Source organism: Rutilus rutilus, assembly GCF_951802725.1.
Source record: "Rutilus rutilus genome assembly, chromosome: 16".
In the NCBI taxonomy this organism is placed as follows: domain Eukaryota; kingdom Metazoa; phylum Chordata; class Actinopteri; order Cypriniformes; family Leuciscidae; genus Rutilus; species Rutilus rutilus.
This window is the reverse complement of record NC_140224.1, coordinates 29894220-29916525: the sequence shown is the minus strand read 5'-3', so window position 1 is coordinate 29916525 and position 22306 is coordinate 29894220. Positions and strand designations below refer to the sequence as shown.

The 22306-nt window shown below is 37.5% G+C and overlaps 1 protein-coding gene across 1 annotated transcript; it reads left to right on the top strand.

Moving 5' to 3' along the window:
• Positions 1-1867: 1867 nt before the first annotated feature.
• Positions 1868-21072, top strand: st6galnac (ST6 (alpha-N-acetyl-neuraminyl-2,3-beta-galactosyl-1,3)-N-acetylgalactosaminide alpha-2,6-sialyltransferase). The gene is made up of 10 exons (XM_084433918.1): positions 1868-1978; positions 3257-3622; positions 11007-11271; positions 12693-12858; positions 16570-16744; positions 17689-17827; positions 18418-18521; positions 18716-18799; positions 19195-19294; positions 19943-21072. Exons 2-10 carry the CDS (start codon positions 3471-3473, stop codon positions 20108-20110), a joined length of 1353 nt encoding a protein of 450 aa, XP_084290044.1. The 5' UTR covers positions 1868-1978; positions 3257-3470; the 3' UTR covers positions 20111-21072.
• The last annotated feature ends 1234 nt before the right edge of the window (positions 21073-22306 follow it).

The window sequence follows — 22306 nt, the reverse complement described above, 5'->3', positions numbered from 1 at the left end:
CAGAAATTGTCCTCTTTCAACCAGCTCTTTTCTTCACATTTAAAGCTCGTTCCATGTGAAACTGTTGATTCAAATTGTTCCACAATGATTGGTGGAATGAACTTCCAAACTAACCTACTTTAATTGCACATAAAAGTCCTTTTGCTACTGTTCTGCACTTCTGATAGTTGACTAAATATTACACTGTTAGAAAAATCTGTAGAAATTACAGTATTACTGGCAGCTACTTGCCAGTAACTTACTGTAGATTTAAATTGATGTTATTTACTGGAAACATGAACATTAAATGAACATTAAACATTAACAAGTCTTTATCTTTACAGAATAAAACTAAAATAACAGCCTCATGCAAAGCATTCTGGGAACCAAAATCTGAAGGAAAAACAGAAAAAGGTTGATGAAGATTTCTGGTTCCCAGAATGCTTTGCATTAGATTGTTATTTTATAGTTTTATTCTGTAAAGACAAAGACTTGTTAATGTTTAATGTTCATTTAACTTTGAACAAACTGTTGCCAGTAAATAGCATAAGTTTAAATCTACAGTAAGTTACTGGCAAACAGCTGCATAACTACAGCAAATTTTTTACAGTGTAGTCATCATTTTTCTTGTCTACATTGTGCATGAAACAAGTTCAGGAATATTTATACTTGTAAAAATGTATTTGACACACCTCTGTCTTTTTAAAATGATCAAGTGAATATGAAAAACCAGTTATGGCACATCAATTATGTTCTTTCCCTATACATACTCTACCGTTCAAAAGTTTGGAAAGTCTTTTAGAGTCAGCAGTAATATTATAGTCATAAGTGTCACACGATTCTTCAGAAATCATTTTAATTTGCTTATTCGGTGATCAAGAAAAACATATTATCAATGTTGTAAACCGTTGTGCTGCTTAATATTTTTGTGATGCATTTTTTAAGGATTCTTTGCTTAATAGGAAGTTCATAAGAACGGCATTTGTCTGAAACTTTTGTAACAAGCCTAAATATCTTTACTATCACTTTTGATCTATTTAATAAAATAATTAAAAAAAAATCTTACTGACACCAAACATTCACACACAAAAAAAAACTTCACAGGCATTTCATCTCACCTAACACTTTCACTTCAGCTTTAGAGCTGTGCTATTCTTGTGCTGTTTTCTCCCCAATTCAAATCGTTTCAGCTTTGTCATTTGTAAGTTACTTTGTATACAAGTGTCTGCGAAATAAATCATGTGAATGTCAATCCGAGTCACATCCATTTGCAGGAAAGTCTGACCCACATTTCTTACCCCTGTTTTATCTCTTACTCCCTCATATGGTGTTTCCCATTTTGCACTGCATTTGTTTTCTGCAGCTTCTTGCTAACCACAAGTTGCATGCAGCCTATTTACTTCTGTATCAGTCTAATGTGACTGTTTTTGCCCTCCCGAGGGCCCGCTGTGTGAGACGCCTATTTACTTCTGTATCAGTCTAATGTGACTGTTTTTGCCCTCCCGAGGGCCCGCTGTGAGACGGTGTGATGACAACTGCCTTGTATGTAAATGAAGCAGCTGTAAGTTGTGATAAGGCAGACTATCAGGCTCTTTGAACATGGGGTGCCTTCAGCATGTCACTGCATGTTGTTTTTTGGGTAGTTTTTGCACTGGTGCATGCATCCTTATGTCTGTTCCTTGATGCCTGAACGCTCACGTTTGCACATTCCAGGGTCTGTCTTTGAACGTCAGCTGACTTTGTTTTGTTTGCTGTTGTCTGTTATCACCAAGCTCTGAGTTGAAGTAGCCATCTCTCTTCCTCGTATTTTATGTCTTCCTTTGGGGGAGGGGGTAGGGGAGTTGACCAATTGCTAGCAGCTGTTACTCATTTCACAATAGGCCCGCCTCTCCAGCCCTGTGTGTGTGTGTGTGTGAGAGTGACTGAGAGTTGTGTTGTTAAACTAGGCACATTGCAGCTCGACTTCCCCTCTCATCGCTTGACAGGAGTTTCCCTTCAGGTACGACTTTTTTGACTTCTTTTACAGTTCTTCTTTCCTCTGTCTGTTGACATATTCTGTCAGTTCTTCTTGAGTTTAAGTACTGCAGCGAGTCGGCTGTCTTTGAACGTTACTTATGGTGACAGTTACTTTGTCTGATGTAGTGGGAAAATGGCTATTTTTGTGCTTTGACAACTTTTTAAAAGTTTCATTGGCTTTTATGCATTTTGGGAGAGATTTTGTATTCTTTTCTTTATTTAATTCTACCTTTAATGCATTTAAAGAGAAATGTATGCAGTTTCCTAAAGGAGATGGATTTTAGTTTATAAGTTAATCTTTAGACATTACTCAGACTGAGTTTATAAGCACAGCACGTTTCTGGGGCATTTCTATTCACTAAAACACTGGTTCACACAACTAGCATTCTTGTCATTCCACAAATGTCAGAAAAAGAAAAGCAGGAATTCTCAAAAGAAAAGAAAAATGTAAGGCTTTGTGCCTCTGAATTCAGCTTTATTCTCTCGTTTTTGAGACGGAATTGGAGAATTAAACTTTGTTAAACAACCCAAGTGAAACTTCTTTCCTTATTCAGATTTTTCACTCTAGATGTGGTTGGTGAACCTTCAAGGTATGATAATGACTAGTTCATCAATGTTGAATAGCATAAGGTCAATGCAAGTCAACTTTCAAATAGTTGTTAATGTAGTTCTATTTGTATTAATGCGGTTTATTTTTAGTGAATAACAAAGCCTGACTGTGAACTCTAGAGAAAACTGGTTTTCAGATGTTTTAAAAGAAATGTATGTGCTAAAACCGAGGCCTACTTGTTGCATATTTGGTGGTCGGCATACAAAATGATTTGTGAAGTTACGTGTTTCCAGACTCATCAGCAGGAGATGTGGTCATGAGGAAATATTTCCTGAGGGAGTAATGCTGGTTTCCTAGAAAAAAATCCTATACTCGGGGGAGAGTTGCTAACAAGCAATTTTGCCACAATAGCTCAGGCTTTTCCTCGCCCTCTTCTGTACACAACTCCGAAAACAGCCATTTTCTGTCTGTATGGTATTTTCTCGCTCTCTCTTTCCGTCTTTCACCCGTTCCCTCTCGTTTCTTCCTTTGTCAAATCCTGCAGTCTTTCTGACACCATTAATTAGCATCTGAAATGCTCTTTGAGCAAAGGTGCACTTTGAAACTAGGATCACATCTTCCTGGTTTACCCTTTAATTAAAACAGGATTAATAGCATAGAAACCGCCATGTGGAGTTTTACTCCATTGTATTTATTTTCTTCCTCTCACAGATATCCTCGGTGGTGCTGGAGATTCCCACGTGTGAAAGCCGGAGCTCAAAATGAGTTAACTAGCAGCGAGCCTCCCAACCCTTCCCCTCGAGGAGCGCTTTCAAACCCCTATTTCATCAAAGCTCCACTTCCTCAGGAGAACGCTCATGTGCTTACATGGTAGCCAGACGTTCTGGGGAACTCTCAGCAACTTGTGCGCGAGGAAAGTAGCACGATGATAGGCCAGCTGCCTCAGAGGCTTCTGCTGTGGTTCATTGGGTTGTTGGGAATCGCGATACTGACGTTAATCGTGGTGTGCGTGGCTTTGCAGATCCAAGTGCCATGGCACATGATGACCCTCCAAAGCTTCACCATGAAACATTACAGGTAAAGACAGATCTCTTAAAATGCCATATGGACTTCTTTACACTCTTAAAAATAAAGGTTGTTTATTTATATATATATATATACATACATACAAACATACATATATGTTGTTTCAATATACCGGTTTCAATTTCGAGATTATATATATATATATATATATATATATATATATACATACATACATACATACATACATACATACATACATACATACATACATACATACATATAATCTCGAAATTGAAACCGGTTTACCGCCCAGCACTATATATATATATATATATATATATATATATATATATAAAATGTAAACCGGTTTCAATTTCGAGACTGATTTTTATTTTTCAAAAAACGTCATACGTTGTGAAACAGCTGCTGTATCTATTCAATGGCCATGAAGAGTGTATAAAGAGCGGACTTCTATTAACTGCATACCCTTCTTACACTAATGGTAACAACTTTATAACACAACAATAAATAACGAAAAAAAAAAATCACAAATGGAACTTAGTATATAAAGTGGAACATCACAGAATTTGGCAAGTTTTGGATGATTAAATCAAAAGTAGGACTGTACAATAAATCAGTTATCGATACGGACTAGTGTCTGAATATTAAAGCTCAAAAAGACTGCTATTGAAATCTGAAGTCTGTATGTTCTGCCGTGTCTGTGGGAATGAGCGCTGCAGTTTCGTCTACTACTACACATACAATACCTCATAGATCACTTATGAAGGCTGTTTTCGTGCATGCGCCTTTAAATTTTTCTATGTACACTTAAGTGGCGTGCAATGTGGTGAAAAAGTTGCTCAGTTGCATTTTGGTTTATTTCTTTTTGAGAAACACTGTTGTTGTTGTTGTTGTTGTTATACACTACTGTTTCAAAGCTTGATAATAAGGAATGTGTCTTGAGCAGCAAATCAGCATAATAGATTGATTTCTGAAGGATCGTGTGACACGGAAGATTCAGCTTTGCAGTTGCATAAATACATTTTTTTTTTAAATGTTTTAAAACTGAAAACAGTTCTTTTAAATTGTAATAATATTTCACAATATTACTATTTTTACAGTATTTTTGTTAAATTAAATGCAGCCTTGGCAAGCATAAAAGACTTTTAACCCTAAACTTTTTTAAATGTTCGTGTATAGATTTTATTTCCCCTAGTCAGATGAGTAACAAGCTATTTGACATTGCCACCCCCCTGTCTGGTTTCCTTGTATATGTGCATATATTCTGCTACATGTGTAATCCACACAAAATATTTTGTTTTCTTTCTTTAAAATGTTTATCCCCCAGTTTCACAGACAAGGTGTAATGATTCAGGTCTGTGTTCCTCTGTCATGTCCCGTGTTCATCTGTTCCCCATTATGCTGATTAGTCTCCCCAGGTGTTTCAGATTGACCACGCCCCCTTGTTATCTTGTTTAGCTTGTTTGTCCTTGTATTTAAGCCCTGTGTTTGAGTTCAGTCATTGTGAGTTCTTGGTTCTGTTGTTGGTTGTCCTGTCCTGAGTACTGTTCCCTAAATCTGTGTTTGTAAAGTCTAGAGTCTATTGAATAAAGTACGCTGCATTTGGATCCTGCTTCCTCCTTGTCTCAGCCACAGCGTAACAGAAGAACTCACCAAAATATGGATCCAGCAGCTGTCAGTAATGGAGCTCTAATAAGATGGCTATCTTCCAAGTATCAGGATGGTCAACCTATTGAGAGGTATGTGCAGGATTTTCTGGCTTGCTGTCATTTAGCGTCATTAGATGACACCCAGCTCATGGACCTGTTTTGGAGTGGACTGGATGAGGAGATCGCTCAGAGGATGCCGGATGACAATACCAGCTGGACCCTAGAAGGGTATATCAACCTGGCCCTTTCCTTGAGCAGTTCGGCATTTACTGTGTGCTTGGCTGATGAAGAACCCTGCAAGCTCACAGTACCCCCCGAGCCTGAGTCAGTTCACGTCCCGTCCGTCCAGCCTGAGAAGCTTCTCATCATGCCAACCATCAAGCTAGTCACCAGATCGGTCTATTACCGTCAAGGACTGGTATCCAGCGTGGCCGATTCCCCGCTGAGGTCAGCACGTGTTGCCTTAAGGGTCATCGTGCATGAGTCTCGTCCCGCCGAGACTATCCAGCCTAAATCTTGTTTTGCCGAGACCGTCCTGCCTGAGTATCTTCCAGCCGAGCCTGCACTTCACGCCAGTCCCGCCGAGCCTGCACTTCACGCCAGTCCAGCTGAACCTGCACTTCACGCCAGTCCCGCCGAACCTGCACTTCACGCCAGTCCAGCCGAGCCTGCACACGTCATGCCTGCCGAGCCAGAGACTGTTCACGTCACGTCTGTCGAGCCAGAGACTGTTCACGTCACGTCTGTCGAGCCAGAGACTGTTCACGTCACGTCTGTCGAGCCAGAGACTGTTCACGTCACGTCTGTCGAGCCAGAGACTGTTCACGTCACGTCTGTCGAGCCAGAGACTGTTCACGTCACGTCTGTCGAGCCAGAGACTGTTCACGTCACGTCTGCCGAGCCAGAGACTGTTCACGTCAGTCCTGCCGAGCCAGAGGCGCTTCATATCATGTCTCTCCACGTCATGCCTGCCAAGTCTGAGTCTCTTCGTGTCATGCCTGCCAAGTCTGAGTCTCTTCATGCCACGTCTGCCGACGAGCCAGTGTCTCCGGACAAGATGGCCGCCGCCGAGCCAGTGTCTCCGGACAAGATGGGCGCCGCCGAGCCAGTGTCTCCGGACAAGATGGCCGCCGCCGAGCCAGTGTCTCCGGACAAGATGGCTGCCGCCGAGCCAGTGTCTCCGGACAAGATGGCCGCCGCCAAGTCGCCTGAGCCCTCAGCAGAGATGGCCGCCGACATGCCTGAACCTGAGCCCTCAGCAGAGATAGCCACTGCCACAGTGTCCGTTCCTGTCCCTGAGCCATGGACATCTGAGCCGGTATCTGTTCCTGTTCCTGAGCCGGTGCCGGTGTCTGTTCCTATTCCTGAGCCGTTGTCGATTTCTGAGCATGTGTCTGTTCCTGCGCCATGGCCACCAGAAGGGTCTTCTCCGCCGTGGCCGCCCGAAGGGTCGCCTGCTCCGCCCTGGTCGCCCTTCCGTTTCATGGCCCAGGCCCGCCATTGCAAGGCCCTGGTCCCCCTTCCGTTTCACGGCCCAGGCCCGCCATTGCAATGCCCTGGTCCCATTCCCTGCGCGGGTCTGGCCCTCCATCCCTCCCCCGGGACCGCCTCCGCTTCACCACCCTCCTGGACTTTTGTTTTCTGGGGAGTGTCTGGAAGCCACTCTTAAGGGGGGGGGGGGGTTATGTAATGATTCAGGTCTGTGTTCCTCTGTCATGTCCCGTGTTCATCTGTTCCCCATTATGTTGATTAGTCTCCCCAGGTGTTTCAGATTGACCACGCCCCCTTTTTATCTTGTTTAGCTTGTTTGTCCTTGTATTTAAAGGTAGGGTAGGTAATCCTGTTCAGAAACACTTTTTTTTATACTGGGTGAAATGGTCCTTCCATCCTGAGAGTAGTCAATACATTATGTGTTCTGAAAAAGGAATGAAAAAAATCAGACCTCTGTAGCAGTTGCAGGACAGTAAAAACTCTGACCAATCACTGCCATTCGGTGCGAATGTAAAGAACCAATCAGATGCCTTCATGTCTCGTGCCCGAGCCCCACTGCGCGCGCTGCCCTGCGTGCACTCATCACATGTCACCGTTCCCGGAAATATTCAGCTCAAAGCACCTGCATATGCAGTCAGCGAAGGCAAACAAGGCAAAAACTACTTCCTCGGACCCTGCCCGCACCTCTTGAACGACCTCCTCTGCTTCGCCCTCAACCCCGGACCTGTCCTCGAACCGACGATGCGGTACTTGTCTCCGGACTCGGAGTGTACGTTAATCTTCATTAGAGTCAACAATGTTTTCATCATGGAAACTCTTACATGCAAAACACCGTATATGTTATGAATCTTACACGAAATTCACCTTCATCACAGTGTAACTGATGGTAATGGAAAAACGTGTATCAATGCAACCTGTTTTTAGTTTTGCCTTATAAATATAGCTCGTTACCGAATGAAACTTTACCATTATCGATATGCTAGCTTGATAGTGAGTACTAAAAGAAATCTTATTTGTTTATATTCATAGTGATAAAGTTAGGTATTTTATTACATGTGATTCTGACATGATGTCACTGTATGTACTGCGCTCCTTCCTCTCCACTCGTCTCAGGTAATAAATGCGTCTTCCAGCTGAGCCTGAGCGTTTGGCGTCGCGCGTTCATGTGTTTTGGGGGCGTCGCTTTGGAAGCAGCTCAGAAGGGAGGGGGTGGGAGTGAATTGAAATAATGAGCTGTGTTTATTGCAGATTAAAAGGTCTACAGTCACTCGATTTTTATATTTTCTTTTTTCAGAGTACTTACATTTTAATTATGTATTGGTATATAAAGACAGTTTAAACAAATTTGGAATGTTTTTTTTTTAGAAAAATCCTACCTACCCTTTAAAGGCAGGGTAGGTAGGATTTATTAAAAATTAAAGATCCAAATTTGTTAAAACTTTCTATATATATCAATACATAATTAAAATGTAAGAACTCTGAAAAAAAGAGTATAAAAATCAAGTGACTCTAGACCGTTTAATCTGTATTAAACACAGCTCATTATTTCGATTCGGGACGAATCAAAGGATTAGCTTAGGCGACTGTCACTCTCTCGCAACCATGGCAACCACCCTTTTGCCACACAGCACCTGCCCACTTGCGCGCGACCGTTTGATTTGAGGAGTGCGAGAGGCACGGAACCTGATCACACCTCCGTCCAGTAGATGGCGGTAATGCACTATGTTTGCAAGCTGCCAATAAAATCTATCGAAGAAGAAGAAGAAGGCACTGAACCTAGGAATACCAAAACAATGGCAGAGAAAGAGCAATCTAAATTTACAGTCCCGGCATATGCAGTTAGTGAAGGCAAACCAGGCAAAAAAATGCCCCTTCCCCTCCGCTTGTCTCAGGTAAATAATGCGTCCTCTAGCTCAGCGGTCGGAGTCGCGCGTTCATGTGTTTTGGGGACGTGGCTTTGGAAGAAGCACAGAAATGAGGGGGTGGAGTGAATGGAAATAATGAGATGTCTTTAAAACAGTCGTGAGAGGTCTACAGACACTCGATTTTGATACTTTCTTTTTCAGAGTACTTACATTTTAATTATGTATTGATATGTACATAAAGTTTAAACAAATTTGAAAAATAGAATTTTTAGACCATTTCTACCTACCCTGCCTTTAAGCCCTGTGTTTGAGTTCAGTCATTGTGAGTTCTTGGTTCTGTTGAGTGCTATTGTTGGTTGTCCTGTCCTGAGTACTGTTCCCTAAATCTGTGTTTGTAAAGTCTAGAGTCTATTGAATAAAGTACGCTGCATTTGGATCCTGCTTCCTCCTTGTCTCAGCCGCAGCGTAACACAAGGCTTACACCTAGTTTCAGACTAAAATGCATGTTTGAGCTGTTTTAACTGAAAAAAGCTTGCAGTGACATAACTTAAAATAAAGTAATGTGTTTTTCTAATACACATTTATAAAAGCTACTTAAATGTCCTAATTGAACAAAGGCCTAATCCTGGCTTAAAGACCTAAAACTATAGAATAATAATATGTATACTATATATATATATAAAATAAATATATTGACTGACAGCCCTATTTTAATGCATGTCAAATCCATAAAATATAATTGGGAAAGTTGAGCACTCTCGGACTAATTTCAAATGTGCCATGTCACAGTCCGCATGTTATCTCTAGAGAGCCATGATCACAGTGCTCCTCCTCTGCTAATTATTTCAGCATGTTCGCTATTGCTATGGAGACGGGTGTCAGAAGCTAAGAAAGTGATTTCATGTCCTTTTGCTCTCTCGGCCCTTGTTTTCTGTAGTGAGGGGGAGGGGGAGGTTTTTGGATTTCAATTTATTTGCACAGCGCTTTCCAAAATAGGTATTGTTCCAAAAAACAGCTTCTCAGAGAATAGCGACTTATAAGCCCTCAAGCGAGCAGCTAAAAGCATTAGAGACAGAGTTTGAGTTTGGATATCCCTTTTCCTAAGTTTTCTACTTTGTTCTCCAGTAAGGGACAGAAACAAACAACCTGAGATTTACTGCTGCTCCTTTAAATCAGTCAGGCATAGAATCATGGTTTGGCTTGATTCTCTAGAGAAGTGCACAATCATTGCTCTGAAAGTAGAGTCTGTTATGTGAAATGTAGCCCAGATGCTTTTAAAAGGGCAAAGCTCTTAATTTTAACACAGACATGGTTGAAGAAAAAAAAAAACAGAATGTCAGGAAATTACACATTATACTAGCTGGCATTACAACTTGTGATTCTGTAGAAGTTATTTTGGGCCTTTTAAAATTGCACTTTGAAAACCTGTTGAGCCAGTAGCCACGTCATAATAATAACAACTCAAGTGTGAGAATGATGGATAGATATTGAGCTCTTGTTAAGTGTTCAATAATGTGACAGTGTTTGTAATTGATTTATTATTATTATTATTATTATTTAGTGAAGTGTTAGTATTATATGGAAGCTTGTTTCCGCCAAGGAGTAAGAAAAATGTAAAAGAAAATAGCAACTTTTTATTGCAAATTTATATCTCACAATTCTGACTTTATTTCCTTGCAATTGCAAGTTTTATCTCGCAATTCTGACTTCTTCAGAACTGTGAGCAAATTCAACAAATTCTGAAGCAAAAAAGACTGACTTTATAGTTCATAATTCTGAGTTCATAACTCGAGATGTAAATTCGCAATTGTGAGGGAAAAAAAGTCAGAATTGTGAGATACAGTAAAGTCGCAATTACCTTTTTTATTTTTTATTCAGTGGTGGAAACAAGCTTCCATAGTACTGCTTCTAATCACTGTTTTTTTGTTTTTTTCAGAAAGATCTTTAGGATTTTGAAGTATGATGAAAGTAATAATTTCCCAACACATTTACATGATTACACACAGTAAAGCAATAATGAAAAAAGGCATTCAGACATTTACAGATATTTTCTCTTTCTTGTGTTGTCATTTGATTTAAACCTCTGCGAGATATTAATATGCATTTAGTTTGATTACATTTCTCTCATCAGTAATTTGCTTTTTGTTGTCTTGAACAATTATGCTTGCCCCAGTTATGAAGTCATTGGCAGCCATATGCTGCATGTTTGTTCAGGATGTGTTTGCTGATGTATCAGATATCAAGACAGGTGATAAAAGCTCTATTCTGTCTTTCCATGGAAAACAGTGGAATATTGATGTATGATTTAGTGGATGGGCTGTTACTAATGGCCTTGAGCTGGTTGTTCTTAGCTTCATTCTTACTGTTAGAAAGTGAAAAACATTGCTTTTTTTTCTTTCTTGCCCGCAGGTTATATTCTGTCAAGAGTGACAACAGCTCTATGGAATATCAACAGTCTGCTGAGAATGAACTAGACACTGCTGAAGAACTGGAGCGAAAATCAGCCCAGCAATCAGATCTTGAGGATTCATCGGTGTTAGAAAACAGCGCAAAGTCTGATCAATCTAATTTAAACACAAACTCCTTAAAGCCAATGCCAAAAAATGATATAAAACCCACTGAACCAGACTTTTTTGGTGACCGGTATGCCACGGATGACCTTCCATCACAAACAGTGAGTGTCTATTTGTGGTTTTTGGCCTAGTATTGTGAACTATCGTGCCTGTGTTAGTATTGTGAGTGAGTGCAATTTCCAGAAGAACCTGTTTTATTCAAGTGTTTGTACAAATGCAGTGGTCAATCAAATTTAATGGTCATTCAAATTCAGCGAAGAGCCAGCGGAAGTTTGTAGTAAGTAAAGGTTAGTTTATCACAACAAAACGGCAGTATTTTATTCAGATTAAAAATACTAAAATAAATGACCCAAAATAAAATATCTGTGACCGGTGAAACCCATCTATGCTCTATAATAAAAAAAATACATACACTACCATTCAAAAGTTTTAAATAATACTTTTATTAAGCAAGGATGCATTTGACTTTAAATAAAAAATTACAGTAAAGACTTTAAAAGTATTTAAAATAAATGCTGTTCTTTTGAATTCTTTTCATTAAAGAATCTTGAAAAATTTTGGTGTGGTTTACACAAAAATAACAGCACAACTGTTTCCAAAATGTATAATATGAAATGTTTGTGCAGCACCAAATCAGCAACATATTAGAATGATTTCTGAAGGATCGTGTGACGCTGAAGACTGGAGAAATTATGCTGAAAATTCAGCTTTGTCATCACCGTAACAAATTACACTTTAAAATACTATATATTAAAATAAAAAAACGTATTTTAAGTTGTAATAAAATGTCACTATATTACAGTGAAGGGATCCACTGCTGCTTCAATGTATATGTAATGAGTGATTATAATCAAGGTATTAATCAATATTTTTCCTTCTAAATATCAAATGAGTTGAATGACTTCTCTGGAGATTTTACTTTGTTATAGAAGTTACAAGTGTGATTACTGAAATATTATTTTCATGTATTCTTTAATGTCTGTATTTGATATCTGAATGCAGTAACAGTGCTTGCTTATTTAGGCCGGCTTCCAGAAATGAAATAGTGCCTTTTTGTGTTTGAGGAAGGTCTTCAACGTGTTAAAACATGTAGGGGTCATTGAAGCCGATAATTTAAGGGACCATTTCCTTGTTAAAGCCTTACTTTCCAGTTAGACTAAAATGTAGCTCTCCTTCAGAGAAAGAACGTATTATCTTGATGTTTTGAGAAAACGACAGTTTTTACTGGATAAAAAAAAAAGAACATTCACAAAAACTTGACCCTAAACTTGAATGGTAGTGCACCAGTGCCCTTTGCAAACATGTTTTATCTCAAGCAATCATGTTTCATTAAAAAAAATATATATTCATTTTATTTTAACAAGACATGTAAAAATACATGGAACCCTGGCTATTGTCTTTCCAATTCATAAAGAAATGCAGCAACTTACCACAGCCTAGAAGTAACTTTGAAGATTGTCAATGTTAACAATATTAACACACTCTCTCCCTCTCCCTCTCCCCCTCTCTCTCTCTCTCTCAGAACTGTCCCAACAACATTAGGAATCGTGTGCCTCAGACTCAGTTTGCTGAGATGTTTCTACACACGATTCCAGTGCTTCAATGGGCAAAACATTTCACCCCAGACCAGTACCAACGCTTGAGTCACTACGGTGGTGCACATGGCTGGGGAAGCGTTGATATTGAAGGTGTGTTGTCTTTTAAGAATCTGCTAGTCTTCCAAAAAGTTCAAATGTACTTGCCTAGAGTATTTTTATTGTCCAAGGTGTTTTATCCTCCCGAGACCCAGCAATGGAGTTTTTTCCTTTGTAGAGGACATTGTTTTGACAAAAAATCTTTTTAGACCATATCAGCCACAATTTTAAGTCTAGATCTCCTGTAAAGAAAACCATTCAAATGCTTTTTATACAGATACAAAATATTTGGAGGTTTCACCATGACAACTCCCTCTACTTGGTCTTTGACTGACATTGACTGAATGACTAAATTCAGCATGCTTATGGGAATATGATGTTTTGTAATTATTTAAACCTGACTAATTTTCATGTTGTTTGTCGTAAATTAACCTCTCAAGACAACTCTAGTGGGGTTTCAAATCAGATTATGACTTTCTGTTATGAGGCATGCATCAGTTCACATGTCCATTGTAGAGGACACCAGGACTTACTGCAAGCTTATTAGGCATTTTAGGGAAGAAATTATTTATTTATTTTCATGATATGAGATATTATGAAAATGTTGCCAAGTTATTACTCAAATAATTATAGCTACTTCGTTTTTGTTACATGTTGCCCAAATAATATGCTAATTCATATGCTAATTAGAGACAATGAATAGGTTATTTTAGATATTAATAGAATATCTTTCATACCATAGTTGAAAATCTTTGTCGAAATCTTTGTGCATAGTTTGGTTCAGGTAAAAGTTTCCTGGAGCTGTCGAAGTCCTGAAAACCCTGATTTACATAAAACGCCTATTAAATGCAGGCACTAGTAGGCATACAAAATGAAAATATAAACATTTTCGAAAAATCTTCTCCAACGTTATTCTCATATCTGTTTTACAGAGAGCAAGTTATAGAAAACAATAACTAGTATACTGAATATACAGTTTTGTTTTGGTTATAGAGTCTTGTTTTGGCTAGATCAGCCCTCGGTAACTATGTGTGAAGATTTTGCTACGTTTTTTAATAATAAAATAATACAGATCAGATCTGCCATTGATCATACTGATAATTTACCTATGGATGAACTGGGAAGTCCTCCAAACCACAAAATTGAAATATTCAGGACAGTTAATAAAGAAAATCTTCTCCAAATTATCTCTCAGCTAAATTCCTCTTCCAGCTATCTTGACCCTATACCAACAGTATTTTTTAAAGAGGTATCGCACTGTCTGATAAACCACATCCTTGATATAGTTAATTGTTCGCTGGAGACAGGCATTTTTCCTAATGCTTTTAAATGTGCTGTTGTGAAGCCACTTCTAAAGAAAAGAAACCTGGATTGTTCTCTCTTTCATAATTACAGACCAATTTCTAACATACCATTTTTAAGTAAGATTCTAGAAAAAGTTGTATTGCAGCAGCTTAATAATTATTTAGATGAATATAATATTCGGGAGAAATATCAGTCAGGTTTCAGACAAGGTCATAATACGGAAACTGCAATATTAAAAGTAATAAATGATCTGAGATTAAATACAGACAAAGGCAATGCCTCAGTTTTGTATAAAGTGTAGCATTCGACACAATTGATCATTGTCTTCTGCTAAACAGACTGGAAAAGCTTGTCGGTCTCTCTGGTAATGTTTTAAATTGGCTCAAAACATACATAACACAAAGGAACTTTTTAGTTAATATAGGTGACTGTATATCAAAGACGCATGAAATAACACATGGTGTTCCACAAGGATCAATTCTTGGGCCTGTTTTATTTTCATTATACATGCTCCCTTTGGGCAGCATAATTCAGGAATACGACATGAATTATCATCTTTATGCTGATGATATACAGTTATACATCTCAGTTGAGCTAAGAGATACTGTTGTATTAGAGAGGCTGGCTGATTGCCTGTGTCCAGCATTGTAAAGTGGATGAACAAATGTTTTTTTTAAATTGAATGAAGACAAAACTGAAATTCTTATTGTGGGCCCAAACCATGAGCGGGCGAGGATAGAAGCTGGATTGGGTCCCTTAGCCATACAATCTAAGAAAGAAGTAAAAAGCCTAGGTGTCATTTTGGACTGTGACCTGAATTTTAAGTCTCATATTAATCAAGTGACAAAAAATTGTTTTTATCATCTGAGAAATATAGCCAAGATTCGTCCTTTTTTGTCTTTGGATGATGCGAAGAGACTCATTCATGCTTTTATTTTCTCTCATCTTGATTATTGTAATGCTATGTACACTGGCCTTCCTAAGGGCTCTATAGCAAAGTTACAATTGATACAAAATGCAGCAGCCAGAGTACTAATGAAATTAAAAAGGAGACAACATATTACACCGGTTTTAATGGAATTACATTGGTTACCAGTTCACCAAAGGATTGATTTTAAGGTTCTTTTATTTGTTTATAAATCTCAGCACAATTTGGCACCTTTATACATTTCAGACTGTTTGTCAAGATATGTTCCTAACCGTAGATTAAGATCCTCTAATGCTAATCTTCTGGAACATTGTACAGTTAAACACAAAAGATCAGGTGGTGCTTCTTTTAGCCACTATGCTGGAAAAATTTGGAATGCTTTACCAAATGAAGTGAAAGAGGCTACTAGCATTCATATTTTTAAAAGTCAGGTTAAGACATACCTTTTTAAAGTTGCTTATGAGTACAATAATATTATGTGAAGTTGTGTATAAGTCTTTTATTTTAAACTGTTATTTATATGTATTTTCTTTTTATATTGACATTGTGTGAATTTGTTTTTGTGTTTGTGAAGCACTTTGCGTTGCATTCCATGTGTGAAAAGTGCTATATAAATAAATGTTTATTATTATTATTATTATTATTGTTTTCATGTTCCTTACATTGGATATATACTAATATATATATATATATATATATATATATATATATATATATATATATATATATATATATATATATATATATATATGTATATATATATAATAATAAAAAAATCTCCATTTGTTTCTTACACTCCAAACAATGTATTGATGTAAAAAAAAAAAAAAAAATTCTATGGGTCTCAGGAGGATATAACCATTAGCCATTACTTTTGTGCTTGGGTATTGACGGTATTTTGAATCATTTATTATATATATATATATAAAATTTAATTGTTCAGATTACAGTGTAATTATTTAGCTGTTTTGATTGCATATTTGTTGCAAACATGAAAACAGGATGGAAAATGCCACTGCTCATAAAAAAAAAAAAAAAGCACTTGTAACATGGCATTATAGAGGGAAAAAACTTGTTACATTTCTGATGGTACATTTTATACAGACTGCATAGAATAAAACATTTCTAGAATCAATAAGAAATAAGAAATTAAACTTATTACATGTATTTTTTATTGTTATTATTATTTGAAAAATCCAGTGTCAACCTAGTTTTGTGCCAAATTATATGAAATGTTTTAAAAGATAATCATTTACATTAAATATGACTAATTAATTATTACTTTTTTTTTCAATTGTTTTTCAATTGATTTTAAATTGTCATTTTCTTTTGAATATTTAAAAGATTTATTGATTTAATTTCCTTTTGACTCTTCTGACTTCATACTCATGAAGTAAATATATTTAATGTGTAATTGATTTGTGGTGTTACTTGTAATTATTTAATGTAATTTCTATAGTGATTAGATTAAGGTGATGTGTGTAACATGCTGGACCAAAACGATTAGTTGTGTGTGTGTGTGTTGTTCACAGTTTTGAAGAGCTCACTGGGAATTTTAAATACAACCGCAAATCGGTTGATGTTTGATGACTGGGAGAACAGAAAGAACAGATCCCAGTGTATCCGCTGTGCTGTGGTGGGAAACGGCGGAATACTGAATGATTCAAGAAAAGGCAAGGAGATCGATGAACATGACTATGTCTTCAGGTGAGGAGGTTGATCATTAAGAGATACAGATGTTTATTATATCAGTGCTCCTCAGAGTGATGCAAATCTTATAAAGAAAGCAGTTTGCATGTCTGGTAGTCTTTTACTAATTTGTATATTTTTTTTGCATTGGAGGTCTTCTACAATAGGTTACATGCATCCACGGTCAAAAGCAAATTTTCTCATAATATACACTGCAGAATCACCTTTTTTCTCACAATGTCTGAAACGGTTCGATCAAGGATCTGGTCTCGCTTAACCCCTCCTTTCCAACTCTGCTCTGATTGGTCAGATGGCTTAGTCTGTTGTGATTGGTCTACTACTTACAGCGCATGTCGGAAACAAAACGCTCATTACCATATCTGAATTTCAGCTCCAGAGGCTTCCTCAGAACTTGACACACAGTTAAGATGCCTTTGGTTTAACCGTGTCAATTTGAGCGCGAGCCCTCATCCTTTGGTAATGCCAACAAAGTGGATTTGCTTTCACAGCATAGAAACAGCATCTTCTCAACATGTTGACAATAGGGATGTCACAGTGAGGACATTTTCACACGGGTATATAAACCTAAGACAACACCTGTATTACCGATAAGAGCAGGGGGAGGGGGAGAGTTTATGACAGTGGCGTGCCGTGGTGGCCAAGTAATGTAATAATTGTATGGCCGAACACAGTGTAACTCCGGTAACACCGACTACTGCTGCAAGCCTATTCTACAACATAAACTAAACTCTTCCTGGCCTCAACTACAACTACAGTGTTTAAGGGCGGGTCAAAGTAGACATTGTTCGCGGACAACCAATGAAGGCCATAGGCAGAAAATAAGACTGGAATTAATGACGAATCATTTCAGGCAATTTAAAATTGGCTATTTATTTTGGGAGAAAATAACGGTTTATTGATCAATATCCCAATGCTTCTCTTTTTCTGTCTCCCATCTTCAGGGTGAATGGTGCGGCTCTTAAGGGGTTTGAGATAGATGTGGGATCCCGGACATCATTCTACACGTTCTCAACCAACACCATGCGAAACTCCATGCGTAGCTATGCTGGCGTAGGCTACAGAGGTCCACCCATTTCAAAGGTAACCAATGATGTCAGACTATTATATGTCCACACAATGATAAGACGCAGTGCTCCGCTTATTATTAAGTATCTTTACACATGTACTAACATTTAAATTAATAATTTGATACAATGGACTTGTGTACATGCATGTTTTTACACTGTACTTGTATTTTAAAAAAGGTAACACTTTATTTTAGTGTCCTTGTTACATATGTTATATGTACTTGCCATAGTATTAACTGTAAATTAGGCATATTACATGCAACTAACCCTCAACCAAATCCTAATCCTACCCTAACCCTATAGTAAGTACATGTAGTTGTTAATATTACTCAGTACTTAAATATAAAATTACACTGTAACAAAGACACCTTAAAATAAAGTGTAACCTAAAAAAAAAAAAAACGTATGAAATTAATTTCTGTAATTACATCTAGAATTACACTGACCAGATAAAGTAACTCCACTGTTTGTCAAAATTATTATAGCGTTAAATAGTCATTTGACTACAATCTGATCAAGTTCATCCAACACCCGGATGTGTATGTTGAGTTGTCACGTTGTTGTTTGCTAACTCTCTCTTTATCTTGATCTCCATCTGTTCAGGAGACCAGATATATATTCCTCCCAGATCATGACCGAGATTACATTCTTATGAGGGCGGCTTCGACACACACAGTAATTGATAAAGGCCCTGAGCGCAGCAAAAAGTAAATATAAAAAAGAAGTTCCTTAAACGTATCCTTGATCGCTATAACAGATACAGTCCAACCTAAATACAAATGTTTTTATTCATTATTGAAAATAAATAGTCAAAATAAACAATGTTAGTTGGGTTTAAATAATACAGTACATTGTATACACAATTAAGACTCAATTTAATTGTAATGTATATCTCTCTCAGCCCCCCTACATACTTTGGTGAAGATGTGACAGTAGAAAAATTCAAAATCTACCACCCAGACTTTATCCGTTACCTCCGAAACAGGTAAGCTTTGCAAACAGAGACTACGGATAAGGTACACTCAGCCAGTCGTTATTGCAAAATTAATCCCAGACAGGGAGATCAAGAAACACAAAGCGGCTGACTGCACATTATCCTGCTTATTACATGACTGCTTGATCTGAGTTGAAATTATATGAGAAGAAAGATCCCGCAGAGTGAAACGAGACGCATTAATCTGGCACAGCTATAGCGGAAATCCGTTGCAGGAGACAGCGGTCAATTATATAGTTCAGTGGTCATTATACACACACATATGACCACAGAATGCTGCAATCAACTGAAAGCGGCATGTTATAAATGTTGTATATTTTGTTTAGTTTTGTCTTCATTTCTATGTAAATATCTAAGTGTATAACTTTTTCTTTTTCATCATCAAGGTTCCTGCATTCGAATCTTCTGAAAACAGGTGCGAGAAGAATTTACAGGCCGTCCACAGGAGCAGTAATGCTCCTGGCTGCCATTCATACATGTGACCAGGTTTGTTTAATCTTTTTATTGAGATTTTAATGACATCAAATATGTGTCTTATGAGTGTGCCCTGCTGTAAAATGAGTAGAAACACCCATATATCCTCATCCATCCATTTAGAGGAGGTCACAATTGAGAAGAACCTAATGACAGTTTAGTACAGTGAGTAAAACATTATACCTCAAATTGTATGGAAACACCTTCAGTAGCAAAAGTTGTAAAAAGTTTGAACGCTGTTTTAGTGACATTTGTTTCACATATGTTAGATGTGTGGTCTAACCAGACAGCTGACCGCCGTAACTACATATTAAAGACTCACCTGACAGGCTGTATTGGCGTCATAAAAAAAAAAACTCAGGCTTATTGGAAGTGCATCCCTCTACTTGCATTGTTGTACAATATACAATTCCCTGCAGTTTCAAGCTAAAAATGAACACTAAAGAATTGCTGCAAAATGCACAAAACCAAAATAATAAAATGTTGCCAGATTTACGGTCAACTGCGCTTTTAGCTCCACTTACTGTACATTTCACTTTGAAACATCTTTTTACAGAAATGCCACTTTGCTTGTATTTCCAATGAGCTTGGGTTGCATAAAACATACTTTATTTGTCTTTGTGAAAGTTTGTGATTATATGATGTTTGTGTTTTTAACAGGTTGATGCTTATGGGTTCATGACCCCTGACTACAGCTTGTATTCAGACCACTACTATGACAAACAGAAAAAACCAGTGCGTTTTTATGCCAACCATGACATGCGCATGGAAATGAAGTTGTGGCAAGAGCTGCATCAGGCTGGACTGATGAATCTTTTCATGCGCTAGTGAGCACAAATGGATGTACGTCACACTTTGTATGAGATGTTTTACTGTGGAAAGCGTGTGCAGTACAAACCTGTTATTCTACCCTCTGTACGAGGCATTTTTGCTTTGTACGGTAAAGATCATATATTGTTGTTCAACAAGGAACTACGTACAACAGCTACGTAGTGAACGCTCTGGATTGCTTATCTTTTAAGTCAATTCACAAGAGACAAATAACTGGCTAATGTGTCATGAGGAGAGGCCTTGTAAACATGGTTAAAGTTCAGAAGTAACTCTTTGTTCTTGGCCGTTATTTGTTCACAGATATGAATTCATTTCAGATAAAGGCTGGGCGAGATTAATCGAGATGTTGCTTTCGACCACGTACAAGAATTAATGTAATACGTGCCTTAGGACTTCTCAAACGATGGACTACCATTGTGTGTGAGAGAAACAGAGTTTAAAGGCTTCAGAGCATCACACTAAATCAAAAGTAATCAACCAAAGAGAAATATTTTACATTTCATATTCTTAATCATATTCCTTTAATCAGGTATGTGTTTATATATGGTTCATCCAAAATGCACTTCGTGTTGCATCATGTGGAAATCAAGAAGGGTTTTCTGTTTTTCAAAGGAATTTGCTTTACTTGGAAGTTTTAAAGTGCAATATCTTATGTTGACTTCACAAGCTTTTTGAATCAAAATGTGAATTTCTTTTATGATTTATTGTATCTATCCTGTTAAGGTCTGTTTGGTCACTTGATGCTATCTCTTGATTGTATTTAATAATTTTTATTACCGAATAATTTAACTTATGTTCATTCTGGTCAAATTAACTGGTTTAGTGATTCACCACACTCATGTTTAGAGTTTAAAAATTGCTTCACTTTTATAAAACGGTTAAGGGTTTTTGGAAACTGGCCGAAAATGGAAAGATGGTCCTACAGGTTTTTAAGCTCAGAATAAATCTTTTAAAATAGTCTTGTTGGTTATAAATGATATGCCTCCATTTTGTTCACAATGCATTGGATATGCCCTCACTTGTATAGTGTTTTTTTTTTTTTTTTAAGTAAATTTTATATTATTTTTTTGGTTTAAAAGAACTTTGGTTAGTTAACTCAATTAACCCTTTAAAATGAAAAAAGAAGGTGCTTGTGTGTTTAGAGAGATGTCTCTAGAGATTTACAAATCTACTGTTCAGCATCCATCCCGGTATTATTTTACTTTTCATCATCTTCATTTTAAGTATCTATGTACCTATGGTGTGAGCTGACAAAATGTAATGTCAATTTGCTTATTGGAGCTAAATATTTGCACCACTTTACAGTGTTTACAGGTGTAAGAAATTGTAGTCTGCCTCGACCCAGATTCCACTCCAAAATATATTTTAGAAAGAGCTCATCCCCTAAATGGCTTAATTATCATAGAGATGAAAGAAAGTCAAGTTATATTGTTTCTTCACCATTTGGGTTGATCACATCCTGAACAAATGGTAGTCAATTGTAGAATGGGACTGGGTGTTGGACACAGAGAACCTTCTCAGACAATGGGGTGTCACAACTTCATTAACATACAGACCACAGTTGTTGCAACAAGAGCAACTTAATTTACATTAAGAACAGGATTAAGATTTGGATGTTCTGGGTTCATTCTAACGCCGGTGAACCCAAGGTGCTTTGTGTACCTTGCCACTGCTATGCTGTAATAAACTGAGATCTTCGACGTCCACATCATTTTTTCTTACTTTGGCGAGCCACACATCGAGGAATTCCAAACAAAAAGTGGGGAAAGGTAAGAAAAAGCTGTTTTCTTTCATTTATGCTGGTTTTTGTCTGGAAACCCCCTCATTTAAAAAAATCTTGAAAGGAAAATTTTAAGGACAGAAGAGAATTTGGTTTATTCAGTATTAGCAGGAGATGTTAAGCCTATTCCGTACGATTTTGTTTAAGATTCTAACGTAACTGAATGAGCCCGAAGCAGAGTGGTGTGGGAGTTGTATTGGAATTGTTGTTTCTAAAGTAATTGAGACAAAGTGCTTAACTGTAAAGTTTCTAAAGTAACTGAAACTTAGTGTTGGTCTCTTATAATTCTGTTAAAGGGGTGGTTGATTATGATTTAACTTTTTTAAATTTAGTTAGTGTGTAATGTTGCTGTTTGAGCATAAACAGCATCTGCAAAGTTATGAAGCTCAAAGTTCAAAGCAAAGGAAGATATT